Raw genomic sequence first — 25,181 nt, forward strand, 5'->3', positions numbered from 1 at the left:
GCATATACATAAAATTCGAGAATTGTTGGCTACCATGAACTCCAAATTGGGTCAACTAATTGCTCCTCCATTTCCACGCCATAACATGACCGCTCCATCACCGCCAAAAACCTAACCAGCCAACAACACCTCTATCGTCACCAATTTAGTTAGTTTGACATGTGTCCTATTTAAGCCAATGTGACACTAGCAAAATCTGTTAAGTCAGTGGAATAAATTTAACTCTAGAGAGTAAATTGTTTTTTTTTTGGCATAACTTATAGATACTTTTAACTTTATTTTGATACCAAAATGAACTAATTATAATTTATAAATCAGATAAATCACATTGACTGATATTGCATTTTGTATGTACGGTCAGTAAACATTGTAGGTAGCTGATCAATAAACATCATTGGAACAAATAAGTTATACAATTGATGAGCTGTCAGTTGCCAAGTGAATCCTTCTATATAGTAACGAGAACAATTGACTTGGTCAGGAAGTCGGGAAGAAAAGAAAAAAAGAAAAGAAAAATCTTTTGATTGCGTAAGTTGCTAAAACTGTTCTGTTTACTGACAGTACTACTATACTTTTGCAGTATAAAGCATAGCATGGGGAAAACATGTTCGAATAAAGAAGATGAAGCTTAGATCGATGACGATGGGGTTCAAACATTTCATCTTTGCATTGCTCGCTGGTTTGGCTCTTCTACTTGTGGTTCATGCCCAGGATCAATCAGGTACTTATTATGATCATCTAAATCTTTGAATATAATTAATCAGTTAATTGGCTCTGAATAGCTAAGGGATTACTCTGTCTTATCTCTCCCTACAGGCTTCATAAGCATAGCTTGTGGGTTACCAGCGAAGTCTACCTTCAAGGACGATACAACAAACATAATTTACATTTCAGATGCGGCCTTCATAGACACAGGTACAAGTAAGAGCATATCACCTGATATCAAAGGTACCTTTCAACAACAGGTATGGAATCTCCGAAGCTTTCCTCAAGGATACCGCAATTGTTACAGAATAAACGTCACAGGAGGCAGTAAATATTTGATCGGAGTATCCTTCTTGCATGGGAATTATGATGGAAAAGGTGATTTACCAAAATTCGATCTGTATCTTGGAGCAAATACGTGGGAGACGGTCACAGTGGAGGATCCATCGATTAGTATCTGGAGGGAGCTCATACATGTCCCGTCTCGAAATTATCTACATCTCTGTCTCGTAAACATTGGCCTCGGGACACCATTTATATCAACAATATTGTTAAGGCCATTGATAAATGCCTCCTATGTCACAGAATCTGGATCATTGGCACTCTATCAGCGCTTTGATGTTGGATCAAATGAAGGATACAGGTGAGTCATTTTATATGATATATATGATCAAGTCATCTGCATTACTAAAACCAATAAATCATTTTCATGATTTAAATGATGTAAATTATATATTTAGGTATCCAGACGATGTTCATGATCGCTATTGGGCGTCGACCTATAACGACTTTTCATGGACAAATTTAAGCACCAATCTTATCGTTGACTCCCAACGTCACAATGATTACCAACTGCCATCTGTTGTCATGAGTACTGCAGTCACACCTTCAAATGGTAACGCTCCCATGGAGGCGTTCCAATGGGAATCAGATAATGCGAGTACCGAATATTATGTCTACATGCACTTTGCTGAAGTTGTAAAGCTCGAAGCCAACCAGTCCAGATCATTCAACGTTACCCTCAACGGGAAGTACTGGCATGGACCCCTTGTTCCCGATTACTTATCTACAAACACTGTGTTTAGCCGATCGGCCATAACTGGATCAGACAATTATCAATTTTCACTCGTCAAAACTGAAAAATCAACACTTCCACCCATCCTCAATGCATTTGAAATATACTCAGTGAAATATTTCTCACAATCAGCAGAGACAGACCAAGAAGATGGTACGTACGTTGTTCCAATTGAAATATCTAAGCATTTCACTATATATATGTCCTAGCTAGTTCGCGTATATTTGACTGACTGGGATGCATGTTATGAAATTTTAGTTGATGCCATCACAAAAATCAAGTCAACATATGGAATAAAGAGAATTTGGCAAGGAGATCCGTGTGCCCCTAAAGGATACTCATGGGACGGTCTGGATTGTAGCGGAGATGGTGATAGTACTAGTACTCCTCCTAGAATCACATCCCTGTAAGTCTATGCCTTCGTATAAGCTTTATGACTTTCCAAGTAATTATATATTGTGACAAATAATTGACGTTATTGTAAAACTTTAAAATTGCTCAGGAACTTGTCCTCAAGTGGATTGGTCGGAGAGATATCTGCCGACATATCAAATCTCGTTATGTTAAAATATTTGTAAGTATCGACAATTTACATGATTAGATAATTAATTTAGAAATTTGATGATGATTGCCAAATTAAATAAACGATTTCTACGCCAACAAATATTAAATATATATATCGATCCTCTCATTTCAGGGATTTATCAAACAATAGCTTAACTGGACTAGTGCCTCATTTCCTCTCTCAAATGATATACTTGAGGGTCTTGTAAGTTGCTTTTATTTTAAGACTAATTAATGCTTCAAATTTCATGGTTAAAGAAGTGGAAAACAAAAATATTCATTCTACCTTAATTTGCATGCAGAAACTTACAACGAAATCAGTTGTCCGGTTCAGTTCCAGCTGAACTAATTGTAAGATCAGAGAATAATTCATTATCATTAAGGTATCATTTTTGTCCAAGACGTCCATAAATCCCTTACTATTATAATTTTAGGAAAACTACATTTACTCTGTTCTAATTATCATTATATTTTTAGTGTTTCTCCAATGTTTCGATTTTTGCAATTTCTTTTCTCCCAAAAAAAAAAAAAAAATTAACATTGGAGTTGCAATATCCTCTTCCACGTTGAAAATAATAAAAATAATCTAAGAAAAAAAATAAAATGACAAAAGGAAAAAAGTTCAGAAAAAATGGAAAAAAAAAAAAAAGTTCAGAAAAAAGGGAAAAAAAGAAAAAAAAGAAAAAGAAAAAGAGTCAAAAGTTCAGAAAATATTAACGAAAACATAAAAATTCTGAATACATTTTTTTTTTTTCCATTTTCTTCAAAATTTTGTCTATTCCTTTTCTTTTCTTTTTTCCTGAATTTTTTTCCTTTTTTTTTTTTTTTTTTTTTTTTTTTTTTTTTTTCCTTTTTTCCTTTTTTTTTTTTTTTTTTTTTATGAATTGTTTTTATCTTAAAGTATTTTTGTCATTTTGGGTGCGGAATGGAGAGATTGCAATCCTAATGGTAGATTGTAAAAATTAAAACATGGACATTTCAAAGAGAGTATTAGTTATTAGAAGAGGTAAATGCATGCAGTTTCCCCCTATAAATTTTGTTAATTCCAAATTTCATAAAATGGTTACATGCAAAAAACCTAAATCATGAGTTACAATATCTACTAATGATCCATCAAAAAATTATTTTCACTTTTAATTTCATGCCTTTTTTTAACGCCATGATCAACACTATCATTTCTAGTGTGGATGACAATCCAAATCTATGTCGATCTGGTTCGTGTAAAAAGAAGAAAAGCAGTATTGTTGTTCCAATAGCAGCATCACTTGGTGGATTGTTGATTCTCTCATTGATAATTGCTGCTATCTTGTCGAGACTTGGAAGGAGAAAACAACAAGAAAACACTAAAGGTGAAGATTTAAATTATAAGATTCATATTGAGATTAACAAAGAAAAAAATTCTACTTAGATAAAGTGGGTTACGCTCATCATGATCATCTTTTCAGATGCGACGGTAGATACTGAATCCAAAATTCAAAATGCATCATTGGAGTCAATACAACGACAATTTACATATACCGAACTCTTAAAAATTACCAACAACTTTGAGATGATTATTGGAAAGGGTGGATTTGGAACAGTTTACCGTGGCAGGATAAATGACACTCAAGTAGCTGTGAAGATTCTCTCTCCATCATCAGTTCAAGGGTTTCAGCAATTTCAATCAGAGGCATGTAAAAAATTTAAACTCATTGATATACATATGGCCGGTCTCATGGTCATGGGTAGCTTAAAATTAAGTTGATAATTTGTAATTGCAGGTTAAACTTCTTATGAGAGTTCATCATAGAAACTTAACAACTCTTGTTGGGTATTGCTATGAAGGAACTAACATGGGGCTTATTTATGAGTACATGGCTAACGGAGACTTAGAAGCACATCTTTCAGGTTTGGCCATAATTGAAATATTAAGCAACAAGTCCTTCATATTTCATCGTAATAAATCTTATATATCCTCCAGCTTAGAGAAGAAAATTTTTAGATTTAATTTTTGAATTTGAAAACTTTTCGTACATCTACATGATCAGCATTAATTTAATTTGAATAACCAAACAAATCAAAGTTTAGGCAATTTATTTACGATCGATGCAGGCGAGAAGGCAAAAATCTTGAATTGGGAAGATAGACTTCAAATAGCGATAGATGCAGCACAAGGTTAGCAATGAGTTGATTTCCATAATTCTTACTTTTTACAACGTCCTCTTTTCTTTTCTTTTCTTTTATTTCTTTTTTTTGTTTTTTGTTTTTTGTTTTGTTTTTTTTTTTTTCTATCAATGATGTGGTTATGAATTTGTAGGATTGGAGTATCTGCACCATGGTTGCAGACCACCTATAAGTCACAGAGATGTAAAGTCCACAAACATCTTGTTAAATGAAAATTTCCATGCCAAATTAGCTGATTTTGGGCTATCCAAAATTTTCCCCATTGATGGTGGCAGTCATGTGTCAACCATTGTTGCTGGTACCCCTGGATACCTAGACCCTGAGTGAGTATTTTATGTTATTATTTCTTTTACTTGCGATCATCTTAAAAATTCATTTTGTTTGCCCATAAAAGATTGACATTTATATTCCACAAAGATGGGACCCATTATGAAATGAAAATTAAATACAAATGATATGCCAGCAAGAAAGACGAAATGTATTGGATTTTGACCTTACATGACTTGTTTATTTTGATTCATGAGACAATTAAAACTCTTAATAAATTTGCTACAAATATGAAAAAATAACATTATATGCTTTGACTTGCAGGTACTACATATCAAGCTGGTTAACCGAGAAGAGTGATGTGTATAGCTTTGGAGTTGTTCTGTTAGAGATAATCACTAGTCGGCCTGCAATTCAAAAATCCCAGGAAATGACTCACATAAGTCAATGGGTGAGTTTAATGCTTGCAAAAGGGGATATAAAAAGTATTGTTGATACAAGGTTGCGTGAAAATTTCAACATCAACTCTGCATGGAAAGCTGTCGAAATAGCAATGGCATGTGTATCTCCAACTTCTGCTAAAAGGCCAAACATGAGTCAGGTAGTGGCCGAACTAAAGGAGTCTTTGGCAACTGAACTAGCTTGCACTAAAGAGGGCCATGAGGGCGAATCAACATATTCAATTGAAATGATCAACATGAATCTTACTTCTGAACTCATTCCTTTCGCACGGTAAAACATTGTCCAAAATTGAAATCTAGCGTGTTGAATCTTGAACCTTTTGTACTTTTTGTAATTTCAAGTCAGTTCATACTATATGTACTTCAAATGAATCATCCAAGATGGTTCTAATGGACTATTTTGTTTGTAATATGTACTAAATTGTTCATCATTGTTAACCCATCTTTTCTAAGAAAAAAAACAAAGAATTAATAAGTTACACTTTCCTCTCACTAGTACTACTCATATATTACTTACCTCCTTAAACTTTAATTTAGTGCAACTCAAAACCTTTTTTAAACTCTAGATGTCAGTTTGCTCCCTCCATCCAAATTACCCGTTTAACTTGATGGCAAAACATATGAAGTAACAAAATTTTCTTTGACAAATATCCTCAATCTTTTTTTTTTTTTTTTGTAACTATAAATTTTTTATCTCAATTTTTTTGGTTGTGTTTTGAATTTTTTTTTTATTTGAAAATTAAAAAAAAAAAATTGTGTGAAAGTGGTTTTAGTATGATCAACATTTTAAATAGTATTTCATATAGGGTTAACAAAGAAAATTGTTTGGTCAACTTTTTGAAATGTATTTTGTGATTCATGTGGGGTTAACATTTAGAATCGCTTTAAATGTGTGTGAAATCGGTCAAAATGAAGTGAAGTGTATTCACTTCCTCCATCTGATTGCAATTGTATGATTGTTGTGCAAAATTGGTTTTCCACAATAAGTTTGAACTTCAAAAAGGTATCAAATATTTCAGATTTGGCGCGCAAGGGACATATCCATGTAAACCTTGAGTAATCATCGACAAACACCACATAATACCTATACCCACTTACGGATTGAAAAGGAGAAGTCCAGATATCTGTGTGAATCAAATGGAGAGGATGATCAGAAATGCGATTAGATGCAGAGAATGGTTGTTTCTTACTTTTCCCCAACTAACATGAGACACAAATGATACTTTTATTAAAATCAGGAATAGAAAAATGCAACTTATTATCTCAAATAACTCGAGTTACAACATTAGAAGAAGGGTGACCTAATCTAAAGTGCCACATCATTGAAGATGTTTTTATTCTTATCATGGCAGCGAATGCCATGTTGCCTTGATTGAACTTCTTGCCAAGCCGTAGATGATACATGTCATTGTCACTCTTCCCCTCCAAAAGGATTGTTTGGGTCTGCATATTAATAATATAGAAGTGAGCTGCGGTCAAGATAAAATAGCAGGCATTGTACAAACAAAATCTTTGAATGGACACAAGGTTTGCAGTAACCTTAGGACAATGTAACACATTATGGAGATGAAAAATAGAATTAGGAGTGATGAGCAGTAGAACCAGAGTTTGCTATAGTGAGAGCAGCTCCATTTCATGGCAACAGGTCACTGTTCTGAAAAGTTTGCTATACGTTGAGATTCTCCAAATCATGGGTGATGTGTGTATTGTTAGCACTGTTAGCATACCATTTTTTATCCTATTATAGCAATCAAGAGCTTCGTGGTTGATTTTCTCACATATTTGACATGGGACTCTAGTACTAGTGTTGAATGGAGTTCCTTGGGCTACTGCAGGCAGTGGACATGGAGCATAGTATTTAGTTGGAGCAGAGTACCTAGTTGGAGGAGTAACAACATGATATCGAGGGGTAGGAGCATTGGCTGAAGCAATAGGTTTGAATGGAAAGTTTTTGGGGGAGAACTTTGGAGATTGCTGGCTCCTATGCTTGGGATGGAAGTTACGACTACCTTGCTTCTGGTTGAATATAGCAAAGGTGGTGGTGTCTGTAATTGTAGTTGCTGATTCTTGTGGTTCAAGAAATCATCTTAAAAATCTTCAAAGCTAACTTGTTTCTCTCGAGTCATAAGAGAAAAGGAGATGATAAAGCTGTTGAAAGAGGGATTAACACCATTACTGAGATAGGTGATTAAATCCTCATCATGAATAGGCTTACCAACAGCTGCCAATTGATCTGAACATGCCTTGGTAGATTGAATGTAATCGGAACAGGTCTTGGAACCTTGATGGAGGCTCTGCAATCGCTTTTTGAGGTTAGCAATGCAAGACTTATACTGATTGGCAAATTGGCTTGTCAATGCTGACCATACCTGCTTGGAAGTGTCGAGCCATAGATAGTGGATAGGACCTTCTTGGACAAGGTAATGTTGATCCAGCTAAGGATAGTTTGATCCTTTTTGCTCCAGATGACAAAGCCTGGATTGACAACTTCCTTCCCATTATCATCAACCAGACATTTAGGAGGGCTTGGTTCAGTTCTGTCAACAATGCACTCTAAATCTGTGCTACGCAGTATAACGTCCCGCCTTTTACAAAAAGGCGTAAGTGAAAATTTCAATTTTCATGTGATATTACGACATCATCAGAGTTAAATATTGGCAGCGGAATATATCTATATATATATATTTTTTTCTTTACAGTGACAGATCAGAGCTGACTGAATAACCTCAATATATAAAATAATAACATTTGTTCTGATAATATAAATATATCTCAAATAATAACATACGTGCCACAAGCGGCACTTAATAAAGTATTAGTAATACCAAAATATTATAGCATCAAAGAGACATATAAAAAGAGTTTGACATATGTACATGAAAGGATAGACTAAGCAGGGCAGTCTATCATATCCAAGAGACCACAACACAAGAGGTAACCTAACCTCAAAAGACTGCTACTCATATCCATCTAAGCATCTGAATAGTCCTGATACTCTTCATCATCAAATCCTGTATTAATAAACAATACAGATAGAAACAATAATACAAAAATACCTAAGTGAGTCAACTGTTTTCAATAATATTATGAATGCTGATTCATTTATGAAATGCAACATAATGAAATAGAATAAAATAAAATAAAGATTATATATAAATATATATATACAATTTATGGCCTATGGTTGCAAGTCATAGTTATAGATTGAATATGTATAAGTATATATAAATAAATAAAGAAATGGCATGACAATTTTATATGCAGAATTTTAATTATATCTTTAAAGCACTCATCTCGTGATAGATCCTACGGTCCGTATTAGCGTGTTGATTGGGATCCTACGGTCCCTCTTTTACGAGTCATCTCACCAAGTTTTATAAATTTTTTACTGGAATCCTATGGTTCCGGCATAACTGAAATCTTATGGTTTTAGGGGCTTGTTTATTATTCATTCGCGTCAGCTTAAAAAGAAAAAAAAAAATCAGGAAACTTCCTGAAAACGAGATTCCTGTCCACTCTCCTTCCATTTCAGAAAAATTTTGCCCCAAAACTTTCAAAATCTCCCAACCCAAACCCTCAGCCCACCGCCGCCCACGCATCGCAGCAACCTCCAAGCACCAGTGACCACGCCGACTCAACCTCCGGCGACCTCAGATTTGGTTTTCACCCAAAAATCCTTCTCGTCATCTCCATCTTCCCTTTCCCCCGCCCAACACTGCCCAACGCTGGCCACAAATAGCACGGAACACTGTCACCCACGACCATGCCAACCACCCCGAGTAGGCCGCCGTTCCCGAATCTCTCTACGGTCAGTCTCTCTCGCCGGATCTCTCTCTCTCTCTCTCCATAGCCGGATGCCTCTCTCGCCGGATCTCTCTATCTCCACAGCCGGATCTCTATCTCTCCATAGCCGGATCTCTCTCTCCAGAGCCGGACTAGTTTCTGGAGATGCAGCAGTCACCACAACTGTTGAATGGTGCTCTCACTGCTAATATCACAATTGAGCAAAGTCAAAAGGTACGCATAAGTCTTTTGTGTGTGTGTGGTGTGGGTATATAAGTGCATATTTATGTATGTGTAAAATGTGTGCATATTTGTATAGAGGGTGTCTTTGGTATACCATGCAATATGATAGAAGAAGCGTAAGAAAACTTAGAACCCAATTGGCTTTTATATTGAAATTTGATTAGTCCTGTTTATTTTTGTTTGTGGGTAGTTATTTTAATAAGTAATCTACTTTTTTTTTTTGGGTTGACATGGTAATGCATAAAACATTAAATTGATCCTGAAGTGTTTGATACATTGTGTAAGTGAAATCTAACATCTTTCCTTGAGGGCCGGACACTGTTTCTTAGGCAGTTCGATCAATTGCATTTTGATGACAAAGGGTAATTTGTGGTAATGTATATTTCATTGAACTATGCCCTGTGGTTGTGATTTATAGGATCATATGATTGATGCATAAAAAATGGCACCATAAGTTGATCAAGTAGTGCATTTTCACATATAAACATGGTTATCTCAATGCATATGCTTACATTAGAAGCAGCAATTTTCCCCAAGTTTTGCAAGTGTCTTGCGATTCATCTTACAGGAATTTGTGTTTGCATCTTACAGGAATATGTACCTGATACTTCCTTTGATGTTTTTATTTGCATTTGTTTTCAGTAGAATGTGGTATGCACCAGTGGTGGGCTTTCGTATATTAACATGTTGTGAAGAGTGTTGTTTCTTCCCTTGTTTTAAGTACCAGGAATGGTTTTGACTATGGCAAGCTTGAACTATTGTTGCTTTTATGCATGTCATTTAGGACTTGATCATGAATTAAGGCGGGACAGACATGTTTCGGTTGCAAGTTGAATTTGTTTGAACTGAAAAATTAGTTGATTTGATGGCATGCTACCTTTATAAGAATTTGATGTTTGTATGCTTGGTGCAGTACCTGGACGAGAATAAAGAGTTGATTCTGGCAATAATGGAAATCCAAAACCTGGGAAAATTCATTGAACGTGCGCAAGTGATAAACTAACTAGAATGTTTTTCTTTTATTTGTTTACAAAATTTCACTTAATGGTACCTTCTACATTCTTTCTAAATTTTGTTGTGAGCTGATTGCCTGATTGTTTTAGGTTAAACTTGAATTCCTTGAATTATATAAACTTATCTTTTCATTTGTTACACTATGTCCCAGAACTTTTTCCACTTTCCATTTGCTCCTTTCTTTGATGAGAGTGAAGGAATATTTATTGGATTTGCCTTTCTGGACCCCTTTTGTAACGCCCCTAGCCCGTGCAGTTCGAAACATCTCTTAATTCTGAGATATGTAGATGTTTGTGTTTCTTACTTTTAGCTATGGCTTACCTGAAAAAAGTAAAAAAGAAAACTAAAAATTAAGTCAGTTTGATCTTGTATAAACTGTTTGGACCTCTTATGTAGCAAAGTTGATATTCCATTGTTTCTATTGCCTAATGTTATCTTACATGTTTCAGGTGATATTAATGCTGGAATACGTTGAACGATATTCTCTTATGATGTGTCATTCTTGTTGGGCTGTTGGAATACAAGCTATTGGTTATTGTTTCTAGTATATCAAGGGATCTCAAAACTATATGTTGGTTGTTATTTACGCAGAGAATGTAATTTGAGAACTACATGATTGGTGGGATAGAGTGGATGTAATTATGGATGAATGACCAAATGCACAAAATGCAATTTTTTTTTGGTATAGGTGCAGGTTTGTATAGTTACACCTGATCTGTTCTATTTTGTAATAGTAGCCTGCTAGCTTGTGTTAAGGTAGGACGTTTTTTGTTTAGTGTATGCTTCTTTATGCAGCGGAAGGCCCAGTTGTTTCAAACTTGAGTGCTTTATAGCAAAGGTTTGTAGAAAGTTTGTGTTTCCAACTTATAATAAAATTTGATTTGTGGAAAGTTTGATGTTGCTGTGAATGCGTCCTCTCAAATCGGACCTCTTCCTGTATTTTTACAAATGACAGCTTGAACAGGTGTCCACTTTGGTAATCTTTATATTTGCTCTTAAGGTGGCGAAACCGCCCATTGTCATGCTAAATTGGTAGGCTGATATTAATGTCAGTGCTAGGAAGAAATTGAGGAATGTAATAATGGTGGACCTCTAATTCTATTGAGACTCTTACATGTATTTTTGCTCATGAAGTGAGTCCAATTCCATTAAGAATAATATAGTAAAGACTAAAAAGAAGAAACAGGCTTGAAATTTGAATAAAAATATTGTAAAATTTGTTTTGCAATAGCCCAAGGCATAATTGTATAAAACTCAAACCTTAAGCAAAGAAGAATGAAGATTTACAAAGCACCGCATTCTTGCATATCCAATCTCAGGTAATCAGGTCAATAAAGCCTAAAACATGTGTATATCTTGGGGTTGTCCATACGGTCTTCCACAAAAAATGGAGTTTGAGGTTCAAAGAAAATCCACTACGAAGAGAAATAAATTAATTAACAATGACAAAGTGAACGTGATTTCATCTTGAACATATTCACACGTCTACTTGCGGTTCTAAAACCAGACTTTGATAATTTTGGGCTCAATGTTGCCTTTGCAAGGAGGTAAAACATTACAGAACAAAAAAGAAAAAAAGCAGAACAAAACAGTGTCAAAACACAACAAAATACATTGCAACGTTGCCTTGATCTTCAATTAAGTTTTTGCTATGGTTCATCTTCACTCGGAGGAAGTTTCATCTTCTTCATGAGCAAATGTAGATGTTCTTTTGATCTTCAATTAAGTTGTCTAGTTCATTTTCATCCCGATGGTGGTCATCTACATCCCAAGCTGTATTGCCACTCCGAAAAACCAAGACATCATTTGTTTTTTTTTATTACACTTCATCATAAAACCACTCTCTGATGCTAAAAGTATGGGGATCTCAACTTGTCGAGATGAGCTTCACAAGCATCCAGCAATACTGCAAACTCCCTAACTACTCTCCCATCCTCACTTTCTGCAATCCAAATTCAAGTCAATCTCAATGAACATAGATTGAACAACTTCAAGAGTAAATTGAGGAAAAGAATGCTCCTAAAGAGCAAATGATCATCTAAAGAGCAAATGATCATCTAGTTGCTCCTATATCGTGTAAAACATTGATTCCATCTCCATAGTTCTACCATCACTGTTCGCCAACCTCTGCTTCAAGTAACGAGGACAATTGACTTGGTCAGGAAAAAAAAAAGAACAAAAGAAAATCTTTTGATTGTTGCTAAAATTGTTCTGTTTACTAACAGAGTAACAGTACTATACTTTTGCAGTATAAAGCATAGCATGGGGGAAAACATGTTCGAATAAAGAAGATGAAGCTTAGATCGATGACGATGGGGTTCAATTTCAAACATTTCATCTTTGCATTGCTCGCTGGTTTGGCTCTTCTACTTGTGGTTCGTGCCCAGGACCAATCAGGTATGAATATGATCAGTTTGGCTTTGGTTTAGCGAATATATAGCTAAGGGATTATTCTGTCTTATAATTATCTGTATGTCCCTGCAGGATTCATAAGCATAGCTTGTGGGTTACCATCGAATTCTAGCTTCACGGAGGGTTCAACAGGCATAATTTACATTTCAGATGCGACCTTCATAGACACAGGTACAAGTACGAGCATATCACCTGAATTTAAAGCTACCGTTCAACAATCCGTATGGAAGCTCAGAAGCTTTCCTCAAGGAAACCGCAACTGTTACAGCATAAACGTCACAGGAAGCACTAAATATTTGATACGAGCAGGATTCTTGCATGGAAATTATGATGGAAAAGGTAATTTACCAGAATTCGATCTGTATCTTGGAGAAAATATCTGGGAGACAGTCAGAGTGGATAATTCATCGATTAGTATCTTCAAGGAGCTCATACATGTCCCGTCTCGAAATTATCTACATCTCTGTCTCGTAAACAGGGGCCATGTCACAGAATCTGGATCATTGGCACTCTTTTGGCGGGTAGATGTTGGATCAGATGAAGGATACAGGTGAGTCATTTTATATGATATATATGATCAAATCATCTGCATTACTAAAAACAATTAATCATTTTCAGTACTTGTTAATTGTGATCGATGTAAATTATTTGGTATCCAGATGATGTTCATGATCGCTATTGGGAGTCCTTAAACTACTTTAGGTGGACAAATTTAAGCACCAATCTTACCGTTGACACCCAAAGTCACAATGATTACCAAGCACCATCTGTTGTCATGAGTACTGCCGTCACACCTTTAAATGGTAGCGCTCCCTTGGGGGCGTTCAATTTGGACTCAGATAATGCGAGTACCGAATATTATGTCTACATGCACTTTGCTGAAGTTGTAAAGCTCGAAGCCAACCAGTCCAGATCATTCAACGCTACCCTCAACGGGAAGTACTGGTATGGACCCTTTGTTCCTGATTACTTATCTACAGTCACTCTGTATAGCACATCGGCCATAAGTGGATCAGGCAATTATGAGTTTTTACTCGTCAAAACTGAAAAATCAACACTTCCACCCATCCTCAATGCATTTGAAATATACTCAGTGAAATATTTTTTGCAATCAGAGACAGACCAAGAAGATGGTACGTACGTTGTTCCAATTGAAATATCTATGCTTTTCACTATATGTCCAAGTTCGCGTATATTTGATTGACTGGGATGCATGTTATGAAATTTAGTTAATGCCATCGCAAAAATTAAGTCAACGTATGGAATAAAGAGAATTTGGCAAGGAGATCCGTGTGCCCCTAAAGCATACTCGTGGGATGGTCTAAATTGTAGCTTTGATGCTAATACTCCTCCTAGAATCACATCCTTGTAAGTCTATCCCTTCGTATAACCTTTATGACTTTCCAACTTAACTCTTAATTTAAGTTATTATTGTTAAACTTAAATTACTCATCAGGAACTTGTCCTCAAGTGGACTAATTGGACAGATATCTGCGGACATATCAAACCTCGTAATGTTGCAATATTTGTAAGTATATTTCCACAATTTACTTGATCGATTACATCATTTACAAACATGATCGATGATGATTGCCAAAGATAGTATTTTTCTATCCCCAATTAATATTAAATATAAGTGATTCACTCTATCTAACAATAACTTAACCGGATCAGTGCCTGATTTCCTGTCCCAATTACAATTCTTGAGGGTCTTGTAAGTTACTTTTTATTTTAAGACTCATACTACAAATTTCATGGTTAAACAAATGGAAAAAAAAATATGTTCATTCTACCTTTGCATGCAGAAACTTAGAATGAAACCAGCTGTCCGGTTCAGTTCCAGCTCAACTAATTGCAAGATCAGACAATGGTTCATTATCACTAAGGTATGATTTTTTTCAATGACCATGAACGTTCCGTTTACTCTTATAATTTTGGCGAAACTACTATCAGGGTTGCAACTTCCTCTTCCACCCCCAAAATCATAAAAATATCATAAGATAAAAATTCAGAAAAAGTGAAAAAAATCAAAATAAGCAAATACATCAAAAAAAAAAATTCTGAACTTTTTGCTTTTTATTTTTTCATTATCTTCTGAATTTCTTACTATTATTTTGCCTCTTTTTTTTTTTTTTCTTTTTTTCTTTTTTTCTTTACGAAAAAACCTAAAGCATGGGTTAAAACTACTAATGAGACATCAAAAAATTATTTTGGCTTTTAATTGCATGCCTTCTTCTAACGCCATCAACACTACAATTTTCTAGTGTGATTGACAATCCAAATCTATGTGGATCCGGTTCGTGCAAAAAGGAGAACAATACCGTTGTTCCAAACCTAGATGGATCTGGTTCGTGCAAAAAGAACAATATTGTTGTTCCAATAGTAGCATCAGTACTTGGTGGATTGTTGATCCTCTCATTGATTGGCGTGTCGGATCTTAAACCTTTTTAACTTTCTGCAATTTTTTGTCTGGGCGAACTATACTTCAAATGAACCATCCATGTTGGTTCTAATAGACTATTTGTTTTGTAATATGTACTAAATTTACCGTCATGTTTAATCCATCTTTTCTCAAAATAATAATAATAATAAGTTACACTTTCCTTATAGAAACTACAACTCATATATTACTTGCCTCCTTAAACATTAATTCAGTGCAACTGGAAATCAGTCGTTTGCTCCCTCCATCCAAATTAGTCGTTTCACTTGATGGAAAAACATATGAAACAACTAAATTTTCTTTGACAAATATCCTCAGATTAATTGTTTTTTGCTATAATTTTGTTTTTTTAACTTTTTTAGTTAAGTGTTTTGAAAAGTGTTTTTCGTATTTTGATTCGAAGTTTTTTGTGTGATAGAAAGTGGAGAAGTGTTTTTAGCATGATCCACGTTAATTGAAAAACTATTTCATGTTGGGTTAACATAAGAAAATTGTTTGGTAAACTTTTTGAAAAATATTTTGTGTTTTCAAAGCAACAAACATTAAATATACTTATTTTGCAAAAACACAAGCTTTTTTTATTAGGCATGGTAGCTGGCACACCTTCAACGGAAGAGAGGGGTGGCTGTGCGATCACTTCTATCTTGCTATGGTGGTTGTGTGGACACCCTTATTCGATTGAGGTGGTTGCGCGACTAGCTGCTATGATGACCCATTTATTTATTTATTTTTATATATAAAATGGAATCGCATAGTGGCATGATGATTAGTCACCCAGCCAACTCAAAATACACATCCCATAATATGTACTTGATATATCAGAGACAAATAACTATGCAGCGGAAACTAAATCTTATAAAACTAACAAGTGTTAATTACAGCAACTGAGCCATACATTGTCTATCTGTTTAAAGTTTTAATTAAAACATTAATTACATCAAAAGAATGCCCGTACAAAACACGTGTCACATGTGATACAAGCCATATACAAAATGTCTACACAAAATACAGATTATCCTCAAGTCCAACACCTACAACTGTTGCGATAGGCTTCAGTTGTAGTATCCCAAGTATAGCACCACAGGGTCCTCATCAACGTCAACGGTACCTACAGCTAAAGCACCAACATCTACACGATCGTGGTGGTAGCCATGTTTGCATAAGTGAAAGTATGAGTTCATCAACTAGTAGTATAATACACACTAGTTTTCACAATGAGCCAATTCTTTTTATTTTTATCGTATGTTTACAGTAACAGCTACTATTAACATAATGCTTCTGTTTTAAAAACATTTCGTAGCTGATAAGAGTAAACACAAGTACACGTAAACATGAGGAGTCTTATTATATTATATACTCATATATAAGTGACTCAGTTATACTCGTATACAAGCATTCCACCGCTTTGGGGAAACACAAGCATACAAGTATCTCTAAGCACGAAAATCATTAACATCATAACATCAAAATCGGTGAGATTATTCGTTTCATGTGAAAACTGCATCATGATTATTGGACCTTGGTGCCAGATGAACAAAAGAATAAGGTAGCTGAGCATATTCAGGTATGGGGAATAATGTTTAAGGTAATATTACTATAAATAACATGACAAAGAAAATAATCATTTTTCTCTTAATTATTGTCTCAGGGATTCTTCAAGCTGAGATTTGGTCGCAACGAGGAAGTAAGCGCCGTATACCATAAAATGAGTCGTGCCTATGCTAGGATTCGCACCAAATTGTATAAGAACAAGTACAAAATACATTTTCAAAGTGTTGTTGTAGATGATGCCGGAGCGATGGCCATGGCTAAGGCTGCTGCAAGGGAAAAACACCTGAACGATATCCATCCCAATGCTTTAAAATCAATACGTGACTCATTTGATGCGGATTCATGGGTGGTAAATAAACTTGATTAAATTGACAATAAAATTAAATTTTATACGATTTGCATATAGTTGTAAGAAATCTTTATGAATAATGTTTTTGCTTTTGTTGGTTGAAATTCCTAAAAAATGATTGGAAATGAACAAAAAGAATAGAAGCAAACTTTATACGGCTCACTCGGCGGGCACTTGCTCATTCGTTAATGTAGTATACAAAAGTGTAAGAAATTTATAGCATAAGATTATCAAAGTTACATTATTTAGTGTATACGTTAATTATGTGTAGGAAAAAAAAAATTGAAAGCCTCCCAAACCTATTGATCTTTATAGGAATACCCGTACGAAGAAAAATGGCTCTTTTAGGAACCCAATAGTTGAGGGTTTATATGTGAGTAAATGAAATATTTTTTATGTGATCGTTATTTTTATTAATGAATAATATTAAGGGTATGTTTTGATACATGAATGTATGGCTTGTGCAGAATGAGATGCATGAATTAGTAAACAACGAGGGCGATGATAACACCACGGAAGGGGAAATTACAGAAGAAGAAAAACAAATAGAAATAATGAAAAAAGTGTTAAGGGGCCGATGCTTAGGTCACGTAAGAGGAATGGGGTGTGGAGTCATACCTACCCCTTTAAGTTCATCTCAGACACGTTCATCCACCCAGTTTTACAACCATGAATCATACATAATAACACAACATGAGACCGAGAATAAGCTGGAAGAGATGCAGAATGACCTAAAAGAGATCTAGAGCGAATTACAAGAGACTAAGAGTGAGTTGACTGAAACAAAAAATAAACAAGCTAAGCTGGTAGAATTAACGAAAAATCTCCAGGCCAGTATTGAGATGATAATGTCACGTCTTGGAGGGTTAAAGAATATTTCTCTACCCTTTATTTTTTCAACACACACACAAGAAGTAATTGTTAGAAATCTTATTTTCAAAACACACACACGTTAAATAATAGTTATAAATCTTATTGATCATGATATAAAAATCTATTCTTATTAAGTCGTCTGAATGTAGCTTCACTGGGGGTAAATCAAGCTAAGACAACATTTGAAGGAGATTTGGAATAACTGTGTAGTTGGGTATTTTTTTGTAGTGTCCATTTGGGTTGTATTTCCGCCCGCATAATCGAACGAATTTGGTTTGTATTATATTATGACATTCAGACAATTTTCGGTTGAAGAATTTTGATTTATTAAACCTACCTTGTATTACATTAAGACCTCAAGACTTTTCGATTTTAGAACTTTGAGTTAGTAAACCTTCTTTGACATGTTTATCATGGTTAAAGAACTTTGAGTAAACAATGAAATGGAGTATATATATATATATATATATATATATATATATTAATCAATCTTTTTAAAGTGTTTGCAGGACGACAAGAACTGAAGATATGCAAAATTTTTGGTTGAGTGGCTGTGGTGACTAGGCCATTGGTGTCGATTGTGAAGGGTACCGACTTTTTTTGTTATCATTGATGCTTTTGCTTTTGCTCTAATATTTATAGTATGTTTAGCTTAATCACAGTTGGTGGTCACCCCTACTGCCTCGGATTTTAGTATCTCGAGCTGTCATGTTTTTTTAGATTTTTTTTCTACTTCTAGCCAGGTGTCTCTCTCGTGTGTTCTCTGGGTTGCGCCTTTCAATGAATCGCAAAATTATAAGAGTTTCTAAAAAAACAAAAAATTGATTACAAATATTAACAAAATATAACTAACAAAATTCATAAATAATTTAATTAACTATCGCCTAAATGTAATTTATATTTTGCATTAGCTATAAGCATAACAAAAAAAGAAAAGAAAAAACATAAATTAGTTCTCAAATCATGCGTTTTTCTTTTTTAAATTATTTATGTATATTACCATAATTATCACATTTTCAAAAATTTGTTAAATTTACCCAACGGATAAATAGTTGGCCGGGTAACTCTATTATTCAAGCCTTTTTTTTTTTTTTTTTCAAACTATTATTCAAGCCTTACTTAAGACTAAAAAAACGAAGAAGACAAAAAAGAAAAGTCAAAAAAGTCAAAAGCAGGGACAGCTTAGGAAAAAAGGTTCTAAACTTTTTAAACTCCTTTCCGTATGAAACGGACCCACATTACTCATGCTGAAAGTTTGAAATTGAGCGCTTTTTCGTCTTTACGGGTCAGAGGCAGTTTGGGTTTTCAATTTCAAAAAGTGATATTTAAAATAACAATTTTAAAATGTGCAATTTGAAAAAAGTGATTTTTAAAAACGCAGTTATGAGTTTGGCAAAATCGCAATTTTGCTTTTAAAATTCCGCGTTTTCAAAAAAGCACCATCTTACCTGTGATTTGAAAAAACAGATTTTCTACGTTTTCAAATCGTAATTTTTAAAAACGCAGCTCCCAAACGATTTATATTCTGCGATTTGGTTTAAAATCGCACTTATTGTCTGCGAAATCGCAATCCCAAACGCACCTTTAGTGTCCTTTAATGAAACGGGACGTTTAATAACAACTAAAACACTAAAGCTCAAACGCACCGTTTGAATCTTCATCTTCATGAAACTTACTTCTAAACCTAACTTTCTTGTAATTCTGAAACTAAAACAGTAAAATATATATATACACAAATTGAAATAGTGAAATGTTGTCTGCTGCTTGCCCCTTCTCGACCCCCCAGAGTCTGCTTGCCCCTTCTCGACCCCCCGACTCTGCCCCTGGTTTGAACGGGGTCCTCCATGGTAACAAACAAAAATGTCACTAGGCTAGGGCCTTCATTGCTATGATCCTTAACTTGCGGCTGGGGTGCATTAGTACAGTGGCTGCACTGAACTTATGTTATAAAAAGAAAAAATTATAGTTTAGCCATTCAAACTGTCAGCTGCTTTGCAAATAGTTTTACGAACGGTCAACGCTTGGACTCTAGTCCCCAAACTACCAAAAAGTTTTAAAAATGTCCGGTTCTTAGAAATATACCTAAAATATCGTTGCTACTGTCTTTTTCAATTAAAAATTAATAAAACTAAAAAAAAACTAAAAAAATTAAAAATCAAATCGTCCTCGGAGACGGACATGCGCTTCAGGTACACCTTCACTAGCCACGGGTAGGCAGCGGCCATGGCGTTCACCCAGGGCGCGAAGTGGGGCCCCCCAATCCAGCGGCATCAGGTTGAAGTCGGGCCGTGGCTCGACGGGGCGACTCCGCGTAGCAATTCCCGATGAAGAGCTCGGATCGGGTCAGCGCCTCCACGCGACACCACGACTTGCACACCAATGACGCTGCGTTTCGGTCCCACCGTGTGCTCAGGAACTGGAGCACATTTTCCAGCACCTGGTCCGAGTACGACGTCGGGAACTACATGGAGCTCGGCCTGGGCCCCGCCACCGGCCCGGTTACTCTGCTGCAGTTCCAAGTGTTGCTGGACGACTCGGCGATGTCCGCCCCGCGAAGATCCAACGGAGGGGAGCGGACAATGTTACAAGAAAATTGATAATATATTGTTTAAATAATAAAGGAAAAATAAGTTAGAAAGAAGTTGGATTTTGGAAGAAGTTAAAAATACGTTCTCCACATCCTCTGTTTCGTCGTCCAAAAACAGAGCATGATAGAGGCCATCCCACGTTTTTATATGTTGTCTTCTACATGTTCTGTTGTGTGTATATTTATTCATATATTGTCTTCTTCGTGTCCTTGAAGAGCAGTCACACTCTCCAAATCATCTGGGTCTCCAAATCAGCAGCATGCAGTTATTCGTTTTTGTAAATTAAAGTAATGGCCTCGGGCTCTTGAGGTTCTTCTTCCTCTATAACCTGATGGTCATTGATGCAGGGGAAGTAATGGTGTTTACGCTTTGGCACGGGGAAAAAAACAGGAGCAAGGTTGTTGCTGCAAGCTAGAGAATTTGTATTCTTGTATACCGGAGGTAGCAGGTGCGGCGTTCTTAGAGTGATGATGATGAGAAATGAGATTGCTCAATGATTTTCTGAAGAGCTTCCCTCTCTTCATCATCAAATTCAGCCAAAGAGGACAGAAGAGGGAGTAGACGGTGCTTTGATATTACTGTTTCTTTTTTCTTTTTAACAGGATGGAAGCCTGATACGGAATAGAATGCTCTGCATTTTTTTTTTTTTTAATTTTTTTTTAATTTTTAATTTTTTAATTTATATGATTATTTTTTAATTAAAAATGACACGTGACAGGGGTATTATAGGTATATGTTGGCAAAATTGACATTTTTAGAACTTTTTGATAGTTTGGAAGTCAGAATCTAAGCATTGACAGTTTATGATATAATGCTACTTGTAAAACAGCTGACAGTTTGGGGGTAAACTATAATTTTTCCTATAAAAAAGTCATATTGAGAATGTATTTGTCAATTTAAGTGCACCAGCGAATAATCCAAGTGAAGCTAGGAAAGAGAAGTTTGTTTTTCTTTTCCCTTTTTAGGGCATGGCTTTTTGATAGAATATAAAAGTTGTAAAGGGAGTTTATTCGAGTACGAGGGAAAATGTTTGAGGTAATGTTACTATAAATAATGTGACAAAGAAAATAACTATTTTTTTCTTAATTATTGTCTTAGAGATTCTTCAAGTTGAGATTTGGTCGCAACGAGGAAGTAAGCACCGTACACCATAAAATGAGTCATGCTTGTGCTAGGATTAGGGGTGTACAAGCGGTTATAACCGGTAGTTATTAGCTAAAACCGCTAACCGCCTAGCGGTTATTTTTATTTTACCAACCGCTAACCGCCTAGGCGGAGGCGGTTATTTTTATAACCGCCGGTTAGCGGTTATAACCGGCAGTTTGAAACCGCTTTCGAATTCCGGTTTTGGGCCGGGTTTAGACCGGTTTTGGGCTGGGTTAAAACCGGTTTTGGGCTATGTTTACACCAGTTTTGGGCCAAGTTTATACCGTTTTTGGGCCATTTTTTGTACAGGTTTTAATTTTTTCAAGAAAAAAATTTAATACTTTTTGAGCCTTTTGTCCTTTGGTACAAAATTAACAAATCTAAATACAAAATTACAAATCCAAAACACAAACATAACCAAATCCAAATCTAATTTTTGAAATCCAAATAACCAAATTCAAAACCAAAAAATTACAAATCCAAACATATTCTAAATTCCAAAACCAAACAAATCCACATACTCCAAATTCCAAAACCAAACAAATCCAAATAATCAAATACTCAAAGACATTACAAATCCAAAATAACCAAATTCAAAAGCAAAAAATTACAAATCCAAATAACCACATAGGCATATACTCTAAATTCTAAAACCAAACTAATCCAAATAACCAAATACTCAAAGACATTACAAATCCAAAATAACAACATAGGCACATACTCCAAATTCTAAAACCAAACAAATCCAAATAAACAAATACTCCAAGACATTACAAATCCAAAATAACCACATAGGCACATACTCCAAATTCCAAACCAAACAAATCCAAATAACCAAATACTCCAAGACATTACAAATCCAAAATTCAAAAATTACAAATCCACATAGTCACCGTCACTGATGGTCACCTACGTCCACAATATATTCCTCCTCCCTCCTCTTATCACAAGGGTGAACTCCCTGCAATCAAAGATATACAAAGTTACAAACAAAAATAGCTCTAGAGGTCAATACAAGCCGACATAAAAAATTCCAAATAACTAAAACCAAAACATTACAATCAAATTAATCAATAACCCTTTGATTTGATACTAACATCCTTCTAGATATTAGATAAAGTCCAAGGATGCTTCGTTCCTTGATTCCGCGCCATCTACAAAAGAAGAAGCTTTAGTTAATTGAAAAGTAACTACGTAAGTTTCAAAAATAATAATTGTACAAATGAAAAGTTACAACTAATTTACAAACATTTACCTTCTTCATCAAAGCTTTCCACAAATTCCTCCAACTCCCGAATGTCAATTGGAGTATTCCTTATCCAATTTTGTGTGCAAACCAACGCTTCAACGGTAAGTGGAGACAATGAACTCCTAAAGGGATCCAATACACGCCCCCCAGTGCTAAAGGCGGACTCAGAGGCAACAGTGGAAATTGGCATAGCTAATACATCACGGGCTATTGCTGCAATGATAGGATATTTAGGTGCATTAATCTTCCACCAACCTAAAACATCAAAGTCCTTTATTGTTGCTTCACACCCATCCAACAAATACCTATCCACCTCCGACTTACATTCAAAATCATTCTCTTCCTCAAGGTGTTGGGAGATGAGATTATGAATTTTATCCGCTGCACTTTCTGTATCATCATCATCATCAACATTCAAGTTAGTATTATTTGCACTTCTTGAAGTCGCATTAAATTGAGACACCGCAATCCCCTGAAACTTACTATATTACTCAATCAAACGATCCAAAAGCTCTCTCACCCTTTTCTCTATTTTATCCGCCCATATTGGCCCATTGCACCTTTTCAACCACCACACCAAAATCTTCATCTTGTAACGCGGGTCAAGGACAAAAGCAATATATAACATCAAGTTCATCTTATCCATACTCCCCCAGTACTTCTCATACTGACAGCCATGGTACTCATGATGTGATCAAAACTAAGACACCCATCATTCAAGGCATCTTGAATAATACAAAACTGCATGAAAAATAAACTGGCAATGACATAATTTGAACCAAAAATTATCATTGTGGCATCATAAAAAGTTTTCAAATACTTCACAAATGCCCTAGCATTTTCCCAATCAATATATGTAGGAACAACTAACTGACTATCCTCCTCCCCCAATACTTCAAATGCTCTTTGGTACTTTTCAGCAATGCTTAGCATTAAGTATGTTGAATTCCATCTAGTAGGAACATCTAGACACACCACTTTCTTACTTTGAATATCTAGTTGTTCTATACATCTTTTAAACTTTGCCATCCTCGCCGGTGAAGACCTTACAAATCTCACTGCATTTCTAACATTACAAATAGAGTCCTCTAACTCTTTCAAACCATCATTTACTACAAGATTCAAAATATGAGCAGCACACCGCATGTGAAGAAACTCACCCCCCAAAACAGTTGAATTTTTTTCCTTTATCCTCCTTCTCACATAATCAATACCTACATCATTAGATGAGGCATTATCAACTGTAATTGTGAAGATACTATGAATCTCCCATTCTTACATTGTATTATCCAACACTCTTCCAATAGTCTCACCCTTATGATTGGGAACTAGGCAAAACTTCACGATTTTCTTATGCAATACCCAATTATAATCTATAAAATGAGCGGTAACACACATGTAATTCAAGTTTTGTATGAATGTCCATGTATCAGTAGTGAGACAAATCCTTTGACCGCTCATCAACGCCTTCAAATGAACCTTCTCTTCCTCATATAATTTCAAACAATCTCTTTGTATAGTAACACGACTAGGCAAATTGAACCTAGGTTCCAATCCATTCACAAATAATCTAAACCCTTCACTCTCTACATGACTAAAAGGCAACTCACATAAGATGAGATACTGAACAAGCAAACGCCTTACACGGTCCGGATCATACTTTACATATCCTAGTTGGGTGCCTTCTACCGCCTTCTTAACTGACATCTGCAACAAAGTTTGATCTTTGGCAATTTTTGGTTTTCTAAGTGGGGAGTTTGGACAGTTATAGGTAAGGTGGGTCATCATAGCTGAAGTGTCTTGTCTTTTATGGTGACACCCTATCAATCTCTTGCAATAATTGCAACAAGCTTTAGGGTTCTCCTTATCAATTGGTTCCACCTTTTTAAAGTGCTCCCATGCAAGAGATTGATTAACATGTCGTTTTTTGGATTGTGAGGGGTTTTGAGTATTTATGGAGGAAGGTGTTCCGGAATTATCCTCATCCATAAGAACAGGGGCAGGGCTACCTGCAGGAGTCGAAGAAGTACCAATTGCATCACTATTACTATTAGCATCCTCCATCTGCCACTTTAATTCAAATATACACATTTAAATACAAATAACAATTCTTATGCACAATAAGAGGAAACTAAAGAGATTACTGTAATGTGTATATTTGATATATAAACTATTTAATTTATAAACTATATATAAACTATTTAATTCAATGCTCTATCTGCTTCCAAGTCATCTCAAGTTAAAACCACAAATTATGCTTGGACTAAGAAATATGCATCAAGTCGTGATTGACCAATT

The 25,181-nt window shown here is 35.3% G+C and overlaps 3 protein-coding genes and 1 pseudogene across 6 annotated transcripts; 3 read left to right on the forward strand and 1 right to left on the reverse strand.

Moving 5' to 3' along the window:
• The first annotated feature begins 515 nt into the window (after positions 1–515).
• On the forward strand, positions 516–5,590 carry LOC133863897 (LRR receptor-like serine/threonine-protein kinase IOS1). Its single transcript, XM_062300035.1, has 13 exons — positions 516–721; positions 817–1,348; positions 1,446–1,933; positions 2,039–2,186; positions 2,283–2,354; positions 2,478–2,549; positions 2,647–2,727; positions 3,527–3,693; positions 3,790–4,013; positions 4,105–4,231; positions 4,436–4,498; positions 4,641–4,830; positions 5,099–5,590. The coding sequence occupies exons 1-13, from the start codon at positions 622–624 to the stop codon at positions 5,508–5,510; spliced, it is 2,676 nt and encodes an 891-aa protein (XP_062156019.1). The 5' UTR covers positions 516–621; the 3' UTR covers positions 5,511–5,590.
• Positions 5,591–8,692: 3,102 nt separating this feature from the next.
• Positions 8,693–11,165, forward strand: LOC133864408 (GRF1-interacting factor 3-like). 4 transcript variants are annotated; one of them, XR_009899504.1, is made up of 3 exons: positions 8,698–9,252; positions 10,175–10,308; positions 10,725–11,165. XR_009899504.1 is itself a non-coding variant. In XM_062300736.1 (3 exons), the coding sequence occupies exons 1-3, from the start codon at positions 9,184–9,186 to the stop codon at positions 10,818–10,820; spliced, it is 243 nt and encodes an 80-aa protein (XP_062156720.1). In that variant the 5' UTR covers positions 8,698–9,183; the 3' UTR covers positions 10,821–11,165. The 4 variants fall into 4 exon arrangements, 1 of the variants encoding a protein (XP_062156720.1); XM_062300736.1 differs by having other exon boundaries at positions 10,175–10,252; XR_009899503.1 differs by having other exon boundaries at positions 8,699–9,252; positions 10,175–10,244.
• Positions 11,166–12,424: 1,259 nt separating this feature from the next.
• LOC133863638 (probable LRR receptor-like serine/threonine-protein kinase At1g05700) lies at positions 12,425–15,245 on the forward strand (annotated as a pseudogene).
• A 7,284-nt stretch (positions 15,246–22,529) lies between these two features.
• Positions 22,530–24,947, reverse strand: LOC133863159 (zinc finger BED domain-containing protein RICESLEEPER 2-like). The gene is made up of 4 exons (XM_062299140.1): positions 24,197–24,947; positions 23,532–24,097; positions 22,972–23,355; positions 22,530–22,595 (listed from the first exon to the last, which is right to left on the reverse strand). Exons 1-4 carry the CDS (start codon positions 24,945–24,947, stop codon positions 22,530–22,532), a joined length of 1,767 nt encoding a protein of 588 aa, XP_062155124.1.
• Between the last annotated feature and the right edge of the window lie 234 nt (positions 24,948–25,181).

The sequence above is a fragment of the Alnus glutinosa genome, chromosome 3, assembly GCF_958979055.1.
Source record: "Alnus glutinosa chromosome 3, dhAlnGlut1.1, whole genome shotgun sequence".
NCBI lineage: Eukaryota > Viridiplantae > Streptophyta > Magnoliopsida > Fagales > Betulaceae > Alnus > Alnus glutinosa.